This window comes from Mustela nivalis, assembly GCF_964662115.1.
Source record: "Mustela nivalis genome assembly, chromosome: 1".
Classification (NCBI taxonomy): domain Eukaryota; kingdom Metazoa; phylum Chordata; class Mammalia; order Carnivora; family Mustelidae; genus Mustela; species Mustela nivalis.
The window spans coordinates 65,516,456-65,539,628 of record NC_139020.1 but is presented as its reverse complement, the minus strand read 5'-3'; the positions used below and the strand labels follow the sequence as shown (position 1 = coordinate 65,539,628).

At 37.5% G+C, this 23,173-nt stretch overlaps 1 protein-coding gene and 1 long non-coding RNA gene across 4 annotated transcripts in view; one reads left to right on the top strand and one right to left on the bottom strand.

Annotated features, from left to right (window-relative positions):
- Window positions 1-1,272, bottom strand: part of LOC309853823 — a 29,471-nt gene extending 28,199 nt beyond the window's left edge. For 2 of the 3 annotated variants that reach the window (XR_014305966.1, XR_014305967.1), the window contains exon 1: window positions 1,193-1,272. This is a non-coding gene — a long non-coding RNA (uncharacterized lncRNA). The remainder of the gene's footprint in view (window positions 1-1,192) is intronic. The other variant, XR_014305968.1, reaches the window with a different exon arrangement.
- Window positions 625-21,487, top strand: LRRC58 (leucine rich repeat containing 58). The gene is made up of 4 exons (XM_082712187.1): window positions 625-2,183; window positions 11,098-11,226; window positions 11,789-12,066; window positions 15,682-21,487. The coding sequence occupies exons 1-4, from the start codon at window positions 1,684-1,686 to the stop codon at window positions 15,888-15,890; spliced, it is 1,116 nt and encodes a 371-aa protein (XP_082568313.1). The 5' UTR covers window positions 625-1,683; the 3' UTR covers window positions 15,891-21,487.
- Window positions 21,488-23,173: the final 1,686 nt, after the last annotated feature.

The following is a 23,173-nucleotide window of genomic DNA, read 5'->3' as shown; positions in this document are numbered from 1 at the left end:
TAGACTTATCTGGCTGCTGGGAAGAGAGATGCAACCGTGGTAGCTGAGATAGGGCTTATTATAATGAGAAAAGGGGGGGAATTCTCACATTAATCTGAACATTACTTCAAGACTTTCTTTCAGGCAACTTCATTCTCTGCTACTTGAGGCTATTTCCATCTCCCCCCTTCATTTCACTGATTTGTAATCTTAACTATTTCTGAATCACATTCAAATCATTTTTTCCTCATGTTAAATTCTTGTCGCTTAATTTTTATCACAGACACATAGCACATAAAACTGTATTGAGTATTTGCACTTTTCACATATTGAGGGTTCTTGCCAATATGTGATCTTGATCCAAGACAAAGTCTAATTTTTAAGAGTACCCTTTTGAAACAGGTTTTAAAACATTTTATTTCTGGCCTTAAAACAGTCTTAAAAAACATTCTATTTCTGATTTAAACTGACACGAAGTACATCCTCCTGCTTACTATAACTCAAGCAGAAATTAAAATTTAGCAGGAGGTAAGAGGTGTAAGTTTCTCACACAAATGAGTGGCAAGACAAAAGTTACTTTATTCTTTTTAGGAGGAAGGCAACTTAATGTCATTGACTTTATACAATCTTTGAACACTTATATGCATAAGGTTTGTAAAAAAAAAAATTTGCTAAGTGATTTTCTTGGCTCTACTCATCACTTTCTAAAATTATAAAAAGTAATTTCAGAAAAGACGGAGCTTAGGCCAGATACGTTAATTAGAAGCTTAGGCCAGATACGTTAATTTGCCAACTAATTGTAGTTTTAATCTGAAGTAAAATCTCACTGCTTCCTTAGTTCTTAAACTGATCAACTTGAGCTATCTAACCTCTTCCATCGCTCCCAAATTCATTTCTAGCCACAACCAAAACTACAGAAATCCTTCTATAGCTAAAATGTAGAAACGCCCTTACTTGGTATACCTTACTTTTATCATGTTTCAAAAAGAAACTAACCCTGCAGGGCAAACAGGACAGGTGACTCTCCATACTCTACGGATGGAGAAACAAATCAAATTCTTTGTCCAAGGACACGAGGCTTATTTAATAGCAGAACCAGAGGTAGGATCCAGAGGTTCTGATTTCTACTCCAGCTGTCTTTGTACTTCGAAGCCGTCTCGGTTAATCCCGCGCCTCTAAACTGCTGGGGCTTGCTGTAATGAAGCTGACTCACCACTAAATTCCTGTGTTCTCACAGAATCCGCAGAGTAGGGGCCCCACTCCTAAACTGGGAACCAACGGGGCGGTGCACATAGACGCGCAAACCCTCAAGGCCAGATAAGCTAACAGTCCTTGGGCTGTTTACCGAGGCAGTCCTGCCCTCTGGGGACACGTCAACCAAACTCCAGGGACTATAAACCGCGGCTGTTCAAACCCCCCGAGGTTCAAAGGACAACCGCGCGGCCACCCGGCCTCTGCCCCCGCCGGCACCCCTCCTCAGTGCCGCGCGCCACGTGAAACACAGCCGCCTCCCCCGGCCAAGCGGCGCGCGCACCCTGCCGCCTAGCGTCGCGTGACTCGGCTGGGGCCCGCGGGGTTAGCGCTCGCCCGCGCCACTTCCGACGCAGCCCTCGGTTCAAGTTCCGGGGCGCCGCGGAGCTCCTGGCCTGTGGATTGCGCGCGAAGCCCTTCGGTTCCGGGGCCAGGGGCCCCGCGGCGGCCGGGATGGAGGAGGCCGGAGCGGCGGTGGCCACGGCGGGGGAGGCCGAGTTGAACTTGTCCCGCCTCAGCATGTCCCCGGAGACTGTGGAGTTGGAGCTGGAGGCGCGGGGCGAGGAGCGGCGCGGCGCCCGTGAGGCGTTGCTCCGGCTGCTGCTGCCTTATAACCGTCTGGTGTCGCTGCCGCGGGCGCTGAGCAGCGGTTTCCAGCACCTCCAGCTGTTGGACGTGAGCGGCAACGCGTTGACCGCGCTCGGGCCGGAGCTGCTTGCGCTGAGCGGCCTGCGCACGCTGCTGGCCAAGAACAACCGGCTCGGCGGGCCCGGCGCGCTGCCCAAGGGCCTGGCCCAGTCGCCGCTCTGCCGCAGCCTCCAGATGCTCAACCTCAGCGGGAACTGCTTCCAGGAGGTGCCCGCGTCGTTGCTGGAGCTCCGCGCGCTGCAGACCCTCAGCCTGGGTGGCAATCAGCTGCAGAGCATCCCGGCCGAGATCGAGAACTTGCAGAGGTGAGCGGGGCCCTGACCCAGAGTAGGGAAGCCCGGGGCGACGTCCAGGAGCGCCCGAGCCCTAGGCCTGGTCTGGGCGCCCGTCATTTGTCACGTAACCAACCGCCTGCTTCCAGGCTCGCTCTTTAATTCTTTGGCAGTGGTCACTGCCCCGCCATCTCAGCGAGTTTTAAGTGAAGATCCTGTAAGATCGCGTGTGAGACAGCCTTTGGGATTGTGTTTTCCCTGAGCAGATTTTCGAGGCAGTTTTTCTTTTTTCTTGGGTTCCGGGGGATGTTGGGCGGGAGGGGGGGGGGGTTGATCCCAACTGAGTAGGTACTCAAACAGATGTCCGTCGGAAGTGGTCACTTCCCTGCTCTGACGTCTGTGGTGGTTTTCCATGCCTTTTAGCATGACAGACAAGATACTCTGACCAAACCCCTGCTTCCCGCTCCATTTTCTGCTATCCTTTTCCTGTAGCAATACTAGCACTGTTTGTGAAATTCAGTAAGCCATGCAGTTTACCAGCACCATAGGGGCACTTACTAAATACGCGGCGAATGGATGCAGGGCCTCTGTACATGGGCAGTTCCCTTTGCCTGGAATGTTGCCTGCCCCTGACGAACTCCTGTTCAGCCTTCAGAACCTACTTCCAGGGCTGTCTGTTTTCTTCCTTTACTGGTTCCTGGACAGTTATTAGCTGAACTGGACTTCCTGTGTACCTCGTTCATCCCACCATTGCATTTACCTTATTGATTATAATTCCTTGTTCAGAGGTCTGCCTTACCAGATTATTCAGTAAATAAATAGATATTGAATTAAATGGAAGGAGGAAGCAGAGAAGCAGGATAGCAAAAGTTGTCTAAAAGTGCTCTTCAGGGTGTGAGATATAGAGAAAGATTAAGTATATTGTCCAAAGTGGAAAACAAAAACACAATGTTTGTCATCTGTAAAATATTTCCACATCCTTTATTGAGTTTTCTGAGATAACAGAATAGTAAAACTAGAAAGAGATAAGTATGGTGAAAAGAACATTGGATGGGAATAAGAACTCTTGGTGTCCCACCCTTAGGCAGGTCACTTAACATATCCTGACCACAGCTTCCTAATCTGAAAAATAAGGCATTAGGACAAGATGTCCAATGACTCATCAACAGATATTTATGAAGTACTTAACCATGTGTCAGGCACTGTCCTAGGTACTGGGGATACAGTGGTGAACATGGTCCTGTTCTCCTGGAGTTAACATACTAATTGGAGACATTAAACAATGAATTATAAACCTCATTTTTAAATACAGTTTTTGTAAGTTCTATGAAGACAAGTGGAGTGCCTTGAAATAACAGAGGGACCTGACTTTGGTCCTTGAACAGGTAACATTTGAATTGAGAATGGAGAATTGAGAATTTTGAAGGAAGAATAAGAATTAACTAGGAGAGGGTGGGGTGGGTTCAGTCTAGGTAAAAGAAACAATGCCTGTAAATGCCGGAAATCAAGGGGAACTGAAGGCCAACATTTTGAAAGGAAGACATTGTACTAGAGTGTAGTGAAAAAGTGGCCACGAGTGAAAGTTGGCAGACAGAAACTTGGACCAATCCCAGGCCATGTGGGATCCTGAAGGCCATGGTAAAGTTTGGATTTTAATTCTAAATACACATGGGAAAGTTTTAAGCACATCAGGCTTTTTGCTGTGCAGCAGGGGTGGAGAGATGAAAAGAGATTTTGAGGGCTGCTTAAAGGAGGTCATTCTAGTAGCATGAGAGATGATGGTCACTTACACCTGGGTGATACTAGAAAAGATATTAAGAAATATAGAAAACTTGGACAGAGATTTAGACATAAAATTGACAGTCCTTGGTTCCTCCTAATTTTGAAGTTACATAATTCCAACCTTCTCATTTGAGTCTTCTTAACATACTAAGAAATACCTAGAGAACTTATTTCCATCACATGGGGGGGGAAAGGTAGGCAAAAATCCTATTTATTGAATACTTACAATGCTGTAGGCTCTGCAGTTGAGGCTCTAAATATCCTTTTTAATTCTCACAATGCCTTGGTGAGATAAGAAGAAACTGAGGCTTTGAGAGGTTAAGTTATAAGAACCCAAAGCCAATGAGTGGTAGAGCTGGATTTGATCTCGGGATCTCTGAGTCCAAAACCAAGAATTTTCTTTGGTGACAGAATGGGGCTAGAACCTAACCCTTCTGACTTCTGTTACATATGCGATCAGGAGTATTGGTCAAAACTGTTTACATGGTTGGTTGACCTGATTTTCTAGCTAATTAACTATGCTTTTTGGTCATTGTATCTTCAGCTTCAGTTGTGTATGGGATCTTTTTTGTCAGTGTTTTTCATTTTTTAGTTTTATGCTCCATTTCTCTTTACTGATAAGAATCAGTAAAGGTTTAGGCCATGTTCCAAATTTAAATTCAAGTTGACTGTAGGCTAAAAGGGTGGTGTAGAAATAAAATCTTAGAAGTAAAAACACAATCTTAGAAAAGTAGAAACAACCTGGGCAATGGCCTGATTCACTTCCCGCCCCTCTGCCCACCCACCTTTTTTAACAGATGAAGACACTGAGATTTAGTATCAGTCACTTGCTTGAAGCCAGATAGTGACAATGAGATTCATGTGGTTCATGTACTTTAAAAGCTTGTGGTGAGTGATAATATTTAAAAATGATTCGATACAGGGATGCTCCCTCAAGAAAACTACTTTCTTTATCCACAGATGTATGGTTCTTATCTTTCTGTGTTTCTCTTCCTATGTCCTGCCTTCTTTTACAAAGCTGTGTTGCTGGAATTCTGTCTCCCTTTAACCAACCATAATGTAGAACAAATTTATATTTTTGTTAATGTAATTTTTTTAAAAGATTTATTTATTTGACAGAGGAGAGATAACAAGCAAGAGAGAGCATAAGCAGGGGAAGCAGCAGACAGGGAGAGGGAGAAACGGGCTCCCCACTGAGCAAGGAGTCCGACTCGGGGCTGGATCCCAGAACCCTGTTTATTACCTGAGCTGAAGACAGATGCTTAACCGACTAAGCCACCCAGGCGCCCCTTAACTGACTAAGCCACCCAGGCGCCCCTCTTAATGTCATTTTTATTTGGGTGGAGGAGCAAAATACTTTCTACTTATACCTGTGGTTAAAGTTATTGGCACTAAGGGCCTCATCTGTTTTTTTAGTGGGTCATTGGCCTTGCTAGAAAAAAGGCACTCACTTCAGTATCCCTAAGGATTGGAGAATCAAGATATCTTTCCAAGAAACAAATTTAACATTGGTGGATTAATGCTAAACAGAAAGGAAGGGAAGAATTTTATAAATTCTATAAATGACTTTTCTGTTTTGATATTCATCAAACACTAAAAAATAGACTTGTTCCAAGCTCGATGAACAGAAGTGCGATGCTGACAGAAATATATCACAAGAACTTTTAAACACTACAGTTTTGCTTAAAATTCAACAGTAGTTTCTTTTCTCCTTTCAAAAGCATTTTTGGAAACAGTAGAATGTGTCTTGGAAGTTTAATTTGCCCAAATAACTGAAAGGCTTCAAGTCCATAGAACCTCGGAAATTATTTGAGTTTCAAAGTGAGAAATAGGTCTGAAAGTATAAATTTAATATGTTGGTTGTGTACTCTAATTAATGATAACCACAGAGAATTTATATGATTTTGAAATAGTGGGCTTAGTTATTTTTTAGAACATCAGATATTTTTCTGGTAAAGTTACAGTAACTACTAAAGTTTGGCATCCTTTCTTTCTGTGTACACTCCAAAGCATTGATAGGAGCAGACATTGAGTCATAACTAACAACCAGACGCTAATTTCTCTCAATTCTTGACTTAAATAGAAAGGACAAGATTTAAATTTGCTCTGAATCACTTTTCCCTTTCTTCACCTTATTTTCTTTTCTCCACCATTAGACTCTGTTGCAAATTGTTCTTTATTTGACTATCAAATTCTTTATAAAAGAACTTTCAGGATTGCTAAATTTTTCCCCAGATAGTCTTCTCATTAAAATTGTTCCTTTTCTGGGATAATTTCTTTGATTAGGATTCCAAATGTTCTTTCTATTCTACTCTATTTTATTCTATTCTAGTAGCTTCCCTCAGAAAAAGAGAGATTTCTGAGTAAATCAAGCATTAACTTACACCATATTTGGTGGATCAGATAATCCTGCTCAGGAACTTTTTGTGGTTTTTTGTTGTTTTTGTTTTGTTTTGTTTTGTTTTTCTAACCAGCATTCAGAATTCACGTTTAATAGAATTCTTATATCCACACAGTTGATTTTTTCTACAAGATAATCTTCAAAAGAGAAAAAAATAACATATCAGAATTAAAGTTGTCTGCTTACTTATACTAAGCATTGTAATTCAAAAGAGAGATGCAATCTTGGAAAGATTTGCACAATCAGAAATAGGAAAAAGTATGAATATATTTTTAAATTGACAAAACTTAAGATTCAAGTTAGCTTTTTAAAATCACTACATATCAAGGAAGTCTGAGATTATGAAAGACAGATAGAAATTCAACAAATGAAAGAAATTGTGCCTAAGAAAATACATGTAAGTTACTCTAAAGGACTTTGAAGTAAGTATGATTTCTAACTTCAGAGAGGTGAAGGTAGGAACTTCATCAACGGAACAAGAATAAGAAAGTTAAAAACAAACAATTATGAAAATCCCAGTTAGAATTCCTAGAAATGAAAAAAAAAGGTAATTGTGAACTCAGTGTGCCGAATAGTATACTGAAGTCAGCTGATGAATGAATCATTAAGGTAAAAGATCTTACTGAGGCATTCTCCTGGAATGCAGCACAAAAAAATAAATAAAGAAATGGAGAGTAAAGGGGTGCCTGGGTGGCTTAAGTCATAATCCCAGAGTCCTGGGATCGAGGCCTACTGTTTCAGGCTCCCTGCTCAGCTGGGAGTCTGCTTCTCCCTCTCCCTCTGCCCCTTCCCTGCTTGTATGCTCTCTCTCTCCCTCACTCTCTCCCTCATTCTCTCCCTCACTCTCTATCTTTCTCATAAATAAATAAATAAAATCTTTAAAAAAAAAAAAAAAGAAAGAAAGAAAGAAAGAAAAGAAATGGAGAGTATGAAAGGAATGTTTCTTTCATATAAACTTGATCCTGAAATTCAAACTGCTGTTTAGTAAGAACTGTAGAAAGAGAATAGAGAAAATGTAGGAAAGGCTATGTTTGATGTAATAGTAGCTAACAGTTCCCCACAATTAAAGGAAGAGCACTCTAAACTGATATCTTGCAACATTCAGTAAAACTTAAGAATAATAGAGAAAAAAGGCCCTAATGGCTCCTAATGAGAAAAAACTGATTACCTACAGAGGAACAATAGTAATACTGGCTGTAGTAAGATAATGGAATAGTATCTTCTTAGTGCTAAGGAAAAGTAATGTCAACCTAGAATTTTATGCCTAGCCAAGCTGTTACTCAACAGTGAAGGAAAGAGGTAAAAACATAAAAGACAAAGAATTCAAAGATTAACAACCATGGTCCTTACAGAAAAACTTGTTAAATATATACTCTAAGAAAAATGGACTTTAAAAGAAATAGCAAGGTCTTTACTAGCATAGCAAGTTTGTACCTTACAGCTTGAAAACAAGCTTATCTAGGGCCAACCTATTTTGGGGTATGAGAACTAATTGTTTTTTTAAGATTTTATTTATTTATTTGACAGAGAGATCACAAGTAGGCAGAGAGGCAGGCAGAGAGAGGAGGAAGCAGGCCCCCCGCTGAGCAGAGAGCCTGATGTGGGGCTTGATCTCAGGACCCTGGGATCATGACCTGATCTGAAGACAGAGGCTTTAACCCACTGAGCCACCGAGGTGCTCCAAGATTCTAAGCTAACTTTTTCTCCTTTTTTTGAGGGAGAGAGAGAGATAGCGAGAGACACAGAGAGAGAGAGAGAGAGAGAGGATGAGCTGAAAGAAGAGGCAGAAGCAGGTTCTCCACTGAGCAGGTAGTCTGACTCGGGGCTCGAGCCCAGGATCTTAGGAACATGATCTGAGCTGAAGACAGACGCTTAACCAACTGAGCCACCTTGGCACCCCGAGAACTAATTTTAATAAAATTTGGAATTATAAATAAAATAATAAGCTCCAAAAACAATGCCAAACAAGGAAATTGGTAAAACATATTGATGAATTTGAATAGTTACTAATTGGAAATAAGTTTATTTTCAAATCAAGATAGATCTAATTCTAAATGGTATAAAGAGAAGAACAGAAAGGAGCATGGATGTGTGTTTGGGAGTGAGAGGGAGAGCAAAGCAAATTCAATGGGTAACTACTAGCAAGACAGAAATAGCATATACAGTTCAAAATAGTAGAGGGAGAATGGGAAGAAGAGAAACTTGAATGAAATATGACAAAAGAACAGAAGAGAAAAAAGATATTTAGGTATACCATGTTAATAGAAAACATGGGTCTAAACTTACCAAAATCAAGTTGCATCCTGCTTATAAGAGTTACACTTAAAATAGAAATACCCCAATAAATTAAAAATAATAAGACAGAAAAAGATATACCAAAGAAATCTCTATCATTTCATGTCTGTACTACCTCATTAGGCTACAGTCTGGTCATCCAACTTCAACTCCTCCCATTGTGCTCTCTGCTCCCCACCACTTACTAAGCTGGTAGACACAGTGATATTTCTAAAGTGTAAGTAAAGTTACACAACTTTGTTCAAAATCCTTCCTACTTAGGATAAAATTCAAAATCCTTACTGAGGCCCAAAAGGCCCACGCGACCTCTCTGACCACCACTCTCCCTCTTCTACCACCCTCATGTACCCACAAATGGCAACACACCAAGCATTTTCTATCTTAGGAATTTGTACTCATTCATTTCATTCATATTTCTGTTCACATGTCATCTAAAAGAAACCTTTCCTAACCACCCTGTCTAGAATTTCACTTCCATTACCATCTGATTACCTCCCTAAAAGCCCTCAGACATAATACATGTACATTCACTGATTTATTATCTATCTCACTAGACTGTAAGGTCAAGAATTCGATCTTATTTATACTGTGTTCCCTAGAATGGTGCCTGGCACATGGTAGATGCCTAGTTCATATTTGTTAACTAGGCACTTTGTTTAATATATAATATTATTCCATTTTGAAGAGGAAGAAACAGGCATAACAAGAATAAGAACTGGCTTAAGTTCTTATACTGGTGAATGGTGTTTTAAATGAAATGAATACAGACAAAAATAAAACCAAGAGGCAATTTTGATAATTAAAAGAGATAGATTTTAAGACAAATGGATTAAAAGGATAAAAGAGAAATGCTTCATGTGAGTTAAGGAACAATCAGCAAAGATTTATTTGTGTTATAGCTTCTATATTTATTTGTGTTATAGCTTCTATATTTTAAGGGGAAAGAGCAAAACTTGGTAATTATAAAGGGAAGAAGGAAAACTGCAGTTCTGGTAGAAGACTAACCATCAGAGCAAGGAGGCAAAAGAATCAGGGAGGCTATAAAAATTTTGGGTTGCATAGTTAATAAGTTCAATACTAGTAGCTCCACATTCATTTTACACATGCAAAATGTGAACAAAAGTAGACCATGCTCTACGTCACAGAGGAACAAGGTTATGCGGAACATATATTTAACAACGGAGCTCCCAGCAAATTAATAACAGAAAACCATATATACCTGTGAGAAAAATGGGTAAAGAATAGGAACAGGCAATTCTCTGAAGATACACAAATGGCCAAAAACATATAGAGAGATGCTGAATTCATTAATATCTAGAGAGTTGCAAATTAAAAGAACAGAATGGTTCCATTTTTCACATAGTAAAATAGTAAAAAAGTAAATAAAACTTAAAGCAAATGATAATAAGTGTTGGCAGGGTTATATGATAAGAAGGACTCTTAATTTGCTAGTTATGGATTTGTAATTAGCTGTAGCTCTGCAGAGTAACTTGGCTTTACCTTTAACCTTACTCTCTTAACCTTATTTTGTAAAATCTTACCGTGGAAATCTGATATAGTGAATCTGGATGGGGCCTGGAATTTGCAGCTTTAAAAGTATCCCAGATAATTCTTATCCTGAAAGTTTGGGTAATAGTTTAGTGGGCTATTTTTTCCCCACATTCAAAAGTGTCTTAAAAGAATGCTAGTCAAAATGCTATGCTTAAAAGAATGCTATGTCTAAAATGTTGGTGACTTGATGGAAAATAAGGTAACTATCTGGAACTTTAATTTCATGATAGTGGTCATTTTACACAATTAATTTAGAAAGCTCCTGAAGAATGCTTTTGCTATAATAAGAGCAAAGAAAAAATGTAGAGTTCAGCCATGTTTTCCCATTCTTTTCAGAAAAAGGTTAGTGGTTTTCCCATTGCCTAAAAGGTGCATGAAATCCATGCCTACCAGCACAAAATCCGGCTTTCCTTCATCCTTTTCTCTGGAATCTTCATCAGGAGCTCTGCTCTTCTGTTTAAAAGATGTGTCCATTGTCCCATAAAAGCCTTTTCCTCCAACCTGAAGTGCCTTCTTTCTTCCCATCTGCATGGGCCAAATTCATGGTCCATCTGAAGTCATAACACTTCTCCAAAACTTTTGCCAGTCCTAAGCACTGTGTCCTTTTCTTACTTCTCTGCTTTTATAAACTCCTCTATCATTTATGGATCGCTCTACTTATTTTGGTATTTTAATCAGGTTATACTTACCTTTGGCCTTGTTTTGAGTTTAATTATAATAGCATGTCTTACCTACTTACCTATAATATAAGCTCTCTGAAAATTGCATTATTTCTCTAGAGGCTGTATAGTATAGAGCAAATTCTAGATAAAACATTTGCTGAATGAATAAATGAAATGTGTTGGTTGTAATAAAGACCTTGGGATGTCTTGTCCAATTTTTGTTTATATTTTTGTTTTTGTTCATTTATTTTTACAGTTTAGAGTGTTTATATCTCGGAGGAAACTTTATCAGAGAAATCCCACCAGAATTAGCAAATTTGCCTTCTCTCAGTTATTTGGTATTATGTGACAACAAAATCCAAAGTGTGCCTCCTCAGCTTTCACAGTGAGTAATTTTAGGCATTCTCAAAGTAAATAATACATGAGAATTACAGTTCTGAGGTTTGCTATGACTTGAGTTGCTTATTTTTAACATTATTTTAAATGCCCCAGTTAATGTCTCAAAATACTTGTTTAGCCTGTTTTCTCTAATCAAAAACAGAGTAATTTGGCATAGATTTCCCCAGGTTTTATGGAATTTTACTGATTTTATATTTGATATGAAATATTTTTACCCTGATGAAATAATGTGAAGGCTTTTGATTTCTGTTGCATTTTAAATCTTTCTTGTAGGTATCCAAATGATAAAGCTTGCTAAAACAATCTTTAAATCTAGCAGTTATATCAGCCTAGCACATAAGAATACTGATTATTATTCTACATTCTGTAAGATCCTATGGGCAAATGTCATCTCATGATATTGACAAGTCTGTACTCTGGTTTAGTTTCAGCTCCTTTCTGTTTTACTTCTGTTGGCCTTAATTGCTTGGGAAATCAAGTTCTTTGCTTAGCTTTCATAGTAGTTAGTTTGCTCACTGCCATTAATTTTTGTACTGCATTCATTGTAGGTTGCATTCGCTTCGTTCCCTCAGTCTTCACAATAACTTGCTGACATACCTGCCTCGAGAGATCCTCAACCTTATTCATTTGGAAGAGTTGAGTTTGCGAGGAAATCCATTGGTTGTTCGTTTTGTTAGAGATTTAACCTATGACCCTCCAACTCTCCTGGAATTAGCTGCACGGACCATTAAAATTCGAAATATTTCCTACACTCCGTACGATCTTCCTGAGAATCTTCTTAGATACTTGAGCTTAGCCACCAATTGCCCGAACCCAAAGTGTGGAGGTAAGTTAATTCAGTGTATATCTTTCCCATTCACTTAGCTATTTTTTATATTGATAGTCTAAGTGTTTTTAATTAGTCATCTTCTTCCAGAGAAAGGCATTTAGCCTCTTTGTTTCCCTCACCCTTTCACCCTTTTACCAGAAAAGTAAGACATTTTTCCCTCCTCTCCCTTTTTTTTTTAAAAAAGTATTTTACAATTCATACAAAAGGAAAATACCCCAAAAGTCTCATCATATCTTGGAATTGTCACAAGATAATAGAGTAAGCTAGTAAAATAAAAAGAAACATAAACAGTCATAACAGTTTAAAAAGAGCCTCCAAAATATTTAGCTACCTTTCATATTTATTTGAAGGACATTTTCCTAGACCCACTGTTATGAGTATCAGGTACCTTTATAGATTATGATTCAGAATGTAGGAGAATTGGTTAAATGTGCCAATTTTGGAATATACCTTGGACTTTTATATTCTTATACATCCATGATTCAGAATTTCTTGAATTTAGGGACATGTGGGTGGCTCAGTTGGTTAAACATCTACGTTTGGCTCAGGTCATGATCCCAAGGTTCTACCTGCTTCTCCCTCTGCCTATTGCTCCCCCTGCTTGTGCTCAAGCTCACACACACACACTCTCTCTCTCTGACAAAATCTTTTTAAAAAATGTCTTGAGCTGATAGCATTTGGAGGGAATTAAAGAAATGATTAAAGAAGTTCAAAGTACTACTGGAAATCAAAGGAGGAAGAGAGTACATTCTTGAAGGATGAGTTGTATTTTGATATGGTAAATAAGATTGAGGATAGGAAACTTTTCAGCTGGAGAGAGCAAAATTGGAGAGAAAACAGTATAGGACACAATATTGAATGAGTAATAATTTGGCTCAAATATTATACAGTTAGGGAAGTACATGAAAGAGAAGTAGATGATAACGTTGAGGCCTGGTTACAAAGGCCTAAAGTGCCAGGGTGTGTAGGTGGGAGCTGGTAACTGATAGCAGGTCATTTTATTTTGGGTCTCTCATAAAAGACTGTTTTTTAAAAATCTAATCAAATGTGAGTACAGAAGGTCTTTACCATTGTAGGAGAAATATAGGTGCTAAGGAGATGCTGCATAATGATGATCAGAGCCAGGTGAGATTTTCCCTAGAAGTCCCATCATGTCTTGAAACTGTTTGAAGGTTAAAAGAGAGAAAATGATTTAAGTTCCCCAAAGAATATTAAAAAATAAAAAAGACACTCTTGGTTTACAAAAGGTGATCCTCTGGGCCATTTCTGGCCACTCACTCTTAGAAGCAGAAGGTGCGGTGCTGTGATATGCCAGATTAGAAGTGCTTAGCTTTCTCTGTAGCTCTCCTTTCCCAAGTTGGCTTTTTTTTTTTTTTTTAAAGGATTTATTTATCAGAGAGCAAGAGTGAGCATGTGCACAAGCAAGGGGAGAAGGGAGCCAATGCAGGACTTATTCCCAGGACTCTGGGATGGTGACCTGAGCCAAAAGCAGAAGTTTATTGGACTGAGCCACCCAGGCATCCCTCAAGTTGGCTTTAACAGTGTGGTGAGGGACAGCATTCCCACCAGGCCTTAGGACATAATAACATGTCTAATCTGTTCTTTGAAAATATCCTTTCCTAAAAATGGACCTGTGTAAGAATTCTCTTGTCTCTTTTAAATGCTTTTTTAAAATGACTTTTTTTTTTAGTATACTGATGTAATTTATCTTATAAACAAATATACTTTAAAAATTATTAGTTTAAAAATCCAGATTATACAGTAATTGGACCAGTGACATTTCTGCCCTCAGACTCATTAGCTGTTGAACACTGAGTTAAAGAAAAGTAAAATTTTTTGAAGATTGATTTATTTTAGAGAGCACATGTACTTGAAGTGCGTGAGTTGTTGGGGGCAGAGGGAGAGAATCTTCAAGTAGTCTTCCCACCGAACACAGAGCCTGAGGGGTGTGGGGCATGGGCTCGATCTCACTACTTGTGATCACCACCTGAGCCATAATGAGAGTCGAAATCTTAACCAGTTGAGTCACCTGGGTGCCCCAGCAAAAATAAATTTATATTTTGAGAGATTTTTTTTGTCTTTGTAGAGTCTGAGATCCTAGACATGACAAGGTAATATTTAATATTGTGCTGTTCTAGCTCATGGTGACTCTATAAAGCTTTATTTTATTACTTCCATCTTTTTTTAGGATGCTAACACATTTTGGGGGATTTACTATCAATATTGGTTGACCAGTCTATTACTTTATTTCTTTACTTTCCTAAATTGTTCAAAGTAACATACCATGAGATCCCCTTTTTAAACTATGAATTATACTGACTACACAATCAGAAAATTAGAAAGCTAATGGGGGAAAAAAGGTAAGTAGAAATCATTGTTTCTCCTTTGCTTGAACCACATCTTCTTAGTTTAGAGCCTTATGTGATACACAGAGTAGTCTTAGAGCATAGAGGTTGAGACTGCTCCGTAGAAGGGTGATGGGATGGGGTGCCTGGGTGTCTCAGTGGGTTAAAGCCTCTGCCTTTGGCTCAGGTCATGATCCCAGAGTCCTGGGATCAAGCCTCACATCAGGCTCTCTGCTCAGCATGGAGCCTGCTTCCTCCTTTTTCTCTGCCTGCTTCTCTGCCGACATGTGATCTCTGTCTGTCAAATAAATAAATAAAATCTTAAACAAAAAAAAAAAAAAAAAGAAAGAAAGAAAAAAGAAGAAGAAGGGTGATGGGACCCAGAATTGTAGGTGTTCCATTTATACTGAACCCCGAGCTACAGTATCCTCTGCTTTCCTCACATCTCTAGCTGTAGTTTTACTTAGCTGAAGGGCCCCATCTCAGGGGCACCAAATTAGGAATTTAAAAAGGTGAATAGTGTTTCAGTCTACCTAACAATATATAATTGTGTGAGAATCAAGTGAGATCATTCATGAAACAGCTTTGAAACCTGTAGATTTAGAGCCTTTGGAAATGTAAGAGTTTCCCTTCCCAATACATAAGAACAAGAATATCAAAAGCTGTCTGTTTCCTGCAAATTTTTTGAATGACAACAAATCTTTTAGGATCATTATTAAAGGAGTTTTGTGGGTTTTTTTTTTTTTTTTAAGATTTTATTTATTTATTTGAGAGAAAGAGAGCATGAGAGGATGAGTCGTGGGGAAGGGCAGAAGGAGAGGAATAAGCAGACTCTCCAGGGATCACCACCTAAGCCCAAGGCAGTTGCTTAACCCAGTGAGCCACCCAGGTGTCCCTTGCAGGGGGGCGTTTAAGCTTCTTGCTGGTAGGGTAGTACCAAGGAATAGGTTGGGGAGTGGAGGAAGAACACTTCAGGTATCCTATAATCTCTCCATCAGCCATTGTTCACCAGGTCACCCAGAGAAAAGAAGCTAACAGTATCCTTTTAATGCCAGCTCCCTTAAAGATAAGTCTTATCTGGCCTTCTCTTTGTAGCCAAATTGTCATCCCTAAGGCCTTCTGGTATGAAGCAACTATTGCTTCTGCTTAAAATTCACAGAAAAGGAGACTGTATATGACTTTTCAGAATATTGGAGAAGGGGTTGAAAAAGAAATGGCTCTTTGCTTTGTAATGATTATTTTGTACTTAATTCCTTCTTCTCTCTAGGAGTCTACTTTGACTGCTGTGTCAGACAAATTAAATTTGTGGACTTCTGTGGGAAGTACCGCCTCCCACTGATGCACTACTTATGTTCCCCAGAATGTTCTTCCCCTTGTAGTTCTGCCTCTCACAGCTCCACATCCCAGAGTGAATCTGACTCGGAGGACGAAGCTAGTGTCGCTGCACACAGAATGCAGAAAGTTCTTCTTGGTTGAAAAGAATGGAGGGTGGTATGATACATGTAAAAGAACTGAGCAAAGGTGATTGGAAAAGAAAAAGACTTTGAAATGGTATCTTCATCTTTAATGTCCATGAAAGAGTTGGAGATGATAGAAAAGATTTTGTATTTTATCTTCCCATTCAGCAGGAATGAATCCAGTTCCATGTTTGGATTCTTTGAATATAATTCACTCTGAATGATGGTTTTGAATTTAGCTGATTGTTTGCAGTTTTATTGTTTGCAATTTTCACTCAAGTTTTGCATGAATCACATGGCACAATGGAGCATTCTGAAGAGCAGTACTATAATAAACCATGAGTGGTGTAACATGTGACTGTTGAGATGAAGAAAGAAATGATCAGAGCTGTTATTATTATCAGAGTTGTCCTTGGGTTTAGACTGAACACTATGCCTTAACAGGATTAGCCCTCCCTTCTTGTATTGCCCATGTGTCTCGATTACAGAGCTATTCACATAAGCTCACAGATGGTTACATAGGACCTAACCCTTGCTGACCTACTAACTGGTAAAGTAAGGGATATAACTTTTATGTGGAATTTTAAAACTCTTTAGTTCTGCTCCTTTGTTCTATATGATTGCTGTTTCCTTCCTATAATTCAGGAATGACTGTTAAAGTGCCTTAATCCTAGCAAGATTTTAGAAATTTATTCGAGTAATGATGCCAGAGCAGCCTGTATAACCTGACATACTATGCAGAACACTTTAAAATATGCTTTAACAGAATTAGGTAAACAGCTGTTTATCTGACATAAGATCTCACAGCCACTTTAACTTGAATTTTTTGTTTAAACATGAAGTGATCCCCTTGTAAGGAAATCACTTTTGCACTTAATGGGAAGCAACAGTCTTGATTAATCTTTTCATCATAAGACAGAATAATAGGTTTTGATTTAAAAATCTGTCAGACTTCTTTTGACAGAAAAGAGATGTAAGCTTAGAAAGCTTCTTTGTATCTTCCATTAAAGGAGTGGGAAAATGATTTTAAAAATTTTAAGTCATGTCTGACTCCTTTGCCTGTGTGTACTGATCTGTAACTTTCTCTACGTTTTAAAGAAAATCTAGAAAACAGTTACAAGCCAAATAAAATTGTGGGCAGCCATTATTTGTGTAAAGACTTCAAGGCAGTCTTTCAATTGTAAGAAATAGAATAATTTCCAAAACTAGTTTAACCATGGAATACTTTTTTGAAAGTAATGTATTGATAACATGTAAAACTTCGTAAATATATCCCTTAAGTATGGCAGAAAAATGTTTCACAAATTAATTGCTATTAGAAATGACCAAATTTTTATTAACTAGCTAACTTGGAATAAAAATTGAATAGTAGAATTATGATTTTGATGTTATAAAATACACAAAACATACTAGCAGTCATTAGATAACCAATAATAAAATGATGGGAGTTTGGGGGTTTTTATGGTTTTTTTTTTTTTTTTAATAAAATGTAGATCAGAAACACATTAGAACATCAGAAGCTCTCCCTTCTGACTACCTGGCATTCACAACTAAGGCACAACATTTCTTAAAAGCAGATTGTTGTATGATAATAATAATGTACATATGTTGGGTTTTTGTTTTGAGTATTTTTTACTTTAGAAGAAAATATATTGTAGGATAGTTCAGAGTTTATTATGTGTTATTCATGAAACATCATGATGGAGTTTCATGACTGCAGTTGTGAAACGCTGCTATAAAGTGAATCCCTTCACCTTGTTAGAATGTAATAATATTTTTTCCTTTTGAGAAATTTTCTAGGTCTCTATAGGTAATCTAGTATGTTTCTGCTGCCTAGCAAAATAGTACATGGGTGATTAGATTATAAAATGAAAGTAATGTAAAGTCTTTGTTTACTTCTCCATTTAGACACAGCAAGCTACATATGAAATTATTAAAGTAAAAGATAACTTAGGCAGTGCCTAAGTGAGAAGCCCAAAGTGTTCTGTACCTGACTTAGTTAATAGCAATTCATAAAATATTTTCATAGAAAATAATGTATTCATAGTAAAATACCCAAATTGATAGGACCAAATTTTTCTGGCTTAAATGCCACAGTTTACTTCCTAATCCTTTACTAGCTTGGGTAATTTTCCAAGAGTTAGTCTTTGTAAAATAAATGGGTAGGTATATAAGTACAGTTAAGTGTTTCCCAGCTTCCCAGAAAGAAAGTAAACTGATTGACCTATTACAGATGTAAATAGGCCCAACTAGAAACAGTTTCTGGCCTTTGCTATATATGTAGATGTGTACCATAATATACAATAGCATGTTTGTTGTACATGTACATTTGAAAATCTGCATTTCAGTTGTCAGTTCTATCTTTTTAAAAAATTTTTGACCTAATCTTTTAGAAGAGCTGCTAATAATTTCTAAGATTTTCTCTGTTTCTCTTCTCTACTCTCCCCCCCCCTTTTTTTTAATAACTGGTGATTGTAGAAATTAGCCAGAAGATGAAATACTAGGGACTTGATAATTTAGAAACCAGACAATCAACTCCTAAATCATATAGTTGACTATGTATTGCAATGATAGTCTATCTCTTTAGTTGCTAAGTCATATGTTTATATTTAAACTAGTTAATAAACTGTATTTTTGAGACTTAAGAATCTGTACTAATTTTCATAATGAACTAGGTTTTTGATAAAGCTCCAATTGGACAATTTTAGTGACCAGAACTTCTGTGGATAGAACTACTTAACCACAGCATTAATGTGTTTAGAATGGAATTCTTCAGTGTTAATATTTGAAATGGAAATGGGTACGTTGAACATTCTTAGTAATCTTTATTCCTAGAATCCAATTCTCAGTGTCACCAACTCAGTTTGAATAGTCCTACGATTTTAGGAAATAAGATTAGCTGATAACAATATCTTGCTTCCTTGGTGCCAGGGATTGGCTGACCTAAGGACAAGTTAGTCAAGGTTCTTAGGATTCCTTGTATTTGAATACCAGAGGAAGATCTGAGGGTTATTTTGCATTTTACTTCTCAGTGTGTGCCAGAGGAGTCTTGTGTTTGGAAATTCTTAACTATTTGGAACTTCAAATTACCAAATGTAAAAGTAAATATGCATTATAAACGGTACCTCAAATTTGAGAAATTTTTATGTTGATGTAAATAAAAGTTAAAGGCCTAGAGCAGAGTAATACTGCAGACCAATCCTGCCAAACTGCCAAAATGATATCATGGTAGATATCAATTTAAGCAAAAGAAGAGAAGGAAAAGGCTGATTGCTGGAGTATTAAATGAAAGAAATCTTTGAAAGTAACAAAGGGCTAGGACAGAGGAGTCACCAGACACCCAGGTATATCCCTAAGCCAAGAAAGTTCTTTAAAGTAATAGTAAATTGTTTTAAAATCACATGGGTTATTTACCACCTGACAGCCTTTATCTCTAAATATTTTTGGTTTCTGCTACTGGAAGATTATCCACTTCCTTCCATAAAGATGGGCCAGCAAGGAAATGGGATTTTCTTACCACCAACCTTGCTCTTTTCAAAGGGAGAAAGTAATACCTCATTAACCTGGAACTTGTGTTACAGCCTTGGTTAATGTTTACCTTGTCACTATGTAAAAAAGAAAAAAAAATACTAAGTAAAGAATTAGTACAAATAAAGTTTGATCTTTTAAAACATTTTAGCAGTATTTATTTGTATAAAAACTTATTCTACAAAATAAGACCCTTTTTAGGTAAAACAGTTATAAAACATGTATATAATTAAACTGCACTTATTTAGAAATATCTCATTTTTACTTAAATGACCCCCTCACTTCTTATCCAAAGTAGATATTTTATTATGTTAGTATAAATATTACTCCCTATTTAGTCCAAAATAGTCAGCTTTTAAGTTGTGCTGAGTGTTAAACAGTAAAGGCTGATGTGCATGTTTTTAGGCAACATGATCTGTGATACATAGTTCTGATTCCTTTTGTTTGGAAAAGTACTTGACTGTCACTGTTTCTGTATTAAGCACTATTCTCTTATAACACTAATTTGATTAACTGAATAACATCCACTTTTGTATTTTCATTATAGTTGTGATGTTTTTAAAGGCAGCAGTATCTTCATTTGTGCTCAGAAAGTGTGTGCCTTAAATCCTCCACTGTAGACCCAAAGTCTGGGGAACTGTGTCATTTAGTAAGTTGTTTGTGACAGGGTAATGACCCTTTGCATTTGACTTGAGGGAGAAAGACTGAGTGACCTGAGGGACTCCTTCCCCTAAAACAGGGCTTTTATGGCTTTTGTAGAGGGAATCCCAGTCGTACATACTATTGGAGGAGGTCAAATCCTAAGGATCAGAGTCCCCTGAAATAAAATCAGTGAGAAGGTATATTCTTTTTTATATTAAAAAGAAAATTTACCTGCTACCACTAAGAGATGACAGCAGTTCCCAACCATCTTCATACTAATAGCATGATTTAAAGGTATTATTGCTGTGAGGCCTAGGATATTTTGTGAGTGGTTTTTTTTTGTAACACTAGGTTGCAAGGGGCTATGTTTTAACATTTTACTTGTAAATATCTCTATTCTTCTATCATTCCTTGGTCCATATTTGCTAAGAATTGATGTAGAAAATAATTCACTAACAACAAACATTGAACACTCACAGGGTAATACTGATTTGGGTGCTACTAGACTTTTACCTGAGATTTATCAGTGTCAATTTATTCTAAAGGGTAGTATTCAATCTAGTAAATACTAAAATTTATGAATCTAATGAAGGTTATTTATATACCATTGTACCAGAAAACCATGGTAGGTTGACTAAGTGCGTTTACCAGAACTTACTTTGTGAATAAATAACTCTTTTATTCTACATTGTGAATAGAAAAATCTGGGATAAGACTGAAAGTGCTATTGCTGGTACTACAAAAATATTACTAAACTGGTTAATTCTTATGTCCACAACTAATGTTTTAAGAGACTCCTTTATTAAACGGTTGACATTGATGTGATGTTATGTATGTTATTGAGAAGGAATTTAACTTCAACAATCACTTTACAACAGTACAATCATGGAGAGCCCTGTGTGTCCATAAGTAGGGTTAGTTGCATTTCTGAGCCCACTTGTATTCATGAGAAACAAATATGGGAGAAATATTTTAAGTTACCAGTATTTTAGCTTTTTATAAAGTTTGGGACTTTATAAAACTTTAAAGTATCAACAAAGGATATTAAAATATATGTACTTTTACATTAGTCAAATTACTAAATTTCATTGTCTTATTTCTTAGTTTTCATTTATATTCTTAGTTTTATGTATTTGAAATCTTGTGAATTAGGAATATCTATATAAGTATGTAGATATTTAAAACAATGATAACAATAAATGTAATTCAGCAATGTGACTCAACAATTAAATTTTCTTTTCAGGACAAGATATAGTTAAGTGCATCAGATTTATGTATTACTTTGTAATGGTAAAGGCTCTAAAAAAATATTTAAGCTACTTCAATTCTATACCTCCTTTTCCCCCCACAGGACATATAAGAAAATGTGATGTTATATTAACCCTCTGTGTGAATTTTGCCTTATTAAACATTGTGCCTTATTTTATTAAAAGTGCTTTCTTGGAATTTGAGTCTGTATTCTGAAAAGTAACAGTATTTTAAGTGAATTGAATTTATTTTTAAAAATCCAAAAATCCTTAAAATGTTGGTATTGGCCCGATTACTTGCTGTACCATTCACTGTTCATCTCTTTGAATTTCTTCAATACATGAATACATACATTAGGCATGTATTAGCATTTACTCTCTTGCTACATACAAAGGATTAAAGATGAATTAGATTAGGTCCTTTTCTACTATATTTCTACTATATTTGCTTCTGCTTCCACAGTCTTTTTATTTTTTTATTTATTTAAGGTTTTATTTATTTGACAAAGAGACTGCAAGAGAGGGAACACAAGCAGGGGGAGTGGGAGAGGGAGAAGCAGTCTTCCCCCAAACAGAGAGCCTGATGGCTGGATCCCAGGACTGAGATCATGACCTGAGCTGAAGGCAGATGCTTAATGACTAAGCCACCCAGGCGCCCCTGCTTCCACAGTCTTAACAGACTTATGGATGCATGCTCAAATAAGAGGTTGGTGAGTTCATTTTGCTAACGAAGGTCAGGTACTTAATTGTGTTTAATCTGGAATCAAACAGTTGTAAGACAAAGTAGTATAGTACTAACTGAGCACACTAATATTACAGTACTTAGTATTGTTCTTTAATGCCATTTGGTGACCCTATAACACCCTACATTTTTCTAGATTCCAAAATTTGAAAGAATTGTGGCTGATTGTGAGTTGAGGTAAACAGAATGGGTAGGAAAGACACACTCTGCAAAAACAGATAATATTTCAAATTTGCTGAGATGGAAAAAGCTTAACACTTCCTGGCTAGTATACAGGAGGGCTTCTTGGTGAGGAGAGGTTCAGAATTTGAAGGGTGCAAGAGGAAGACCATGGGGTGTAACTCTGAGCTTTTTCCTTTCTTGAGGATAAAACTCCCTACCTGCCCAGTTGGGGATGTTCTTAGAATAAGTGTCAGATTTTCTTGAATGGCTTATCTAACTGTAGAAGCCAGAACATTTCAGGGTATAGTGAGACTTGGACGTGTCCTATCCATCATTTCAGTCACTGTCCACTTCATAAGCAATTCCATCAAAATTCTCTAGAATGTTAGAGCTAGAAGAAACTTTAAAGGTCTGAAATTGACTCACTTGTTTGAGATGAGAAAAAAATTAAGCTCAGAGAGACTTGTCCAGAATTCCAAATGTCTGAATCTTGAATCCAAGCCTCTGGATTCCCACTTCACTATTATCCACTAGCATTATGCTTTCTCTATTTAATAATGTATTCTATGACAGGAAATCAGTAATAGCGTTAGTACTGCATTGTAACTTGTCAACCAGCATCAAAGTGATGCTGTCTGCACTACCTCTCAGAGTATTCAGAATTTTAGATCTGGTAGGAAACAAGAATAGGGGTAAATATCTGGTAGCTTCTTACTGTTTACAAAGCACATTCATGAACCTACCTTATTTAATCCTCATGACACAGGAGTTAGGACTAGATTTGGTAAAGTTTGTTGATATGTTTCCCCTCTTTAAAATTAATAAATTGACATAGACTTCAGAAAGGAATCTAAATATCAGCTTTATCATAATTGGGCTTTTATAGTCTCCTTAGATTGAATGTAACCAACCAAAACCACAGACTTTCCCCGCAGGGGCTGTGCACCCCTGGGTGGCATTCCACAAGACTGACCAGAACAC

What these genes read in the sequence shown, in the direction of transcription:
- LRRC58 (XM_082712187.1), top strand. Translation starts at nt 1,684, where the DNA reads ATGGAGGAGGCCGGAGCGGCGGTGGCCACGGCGGGGGAGGCCGAGTTG. An exon ending in GAGATCGAGAACTTGCAGAG is followed by an intron (nt 2,184 to 11,097) that starts GTGAGCGGGGCC and finishes TTATTTTTACAG; the next exon opens with TTTAGAGTGTTTATATCTCG. An exon ending in CCCGAACCCAAAGTGTGGAG is followed by an intron (nt 12,067 to 15,681) that starts GTAAGTTAATTC and finishes TCTTCTCTCTAG; the next exon opens with GAGTCTACTTTGACTGCTGT.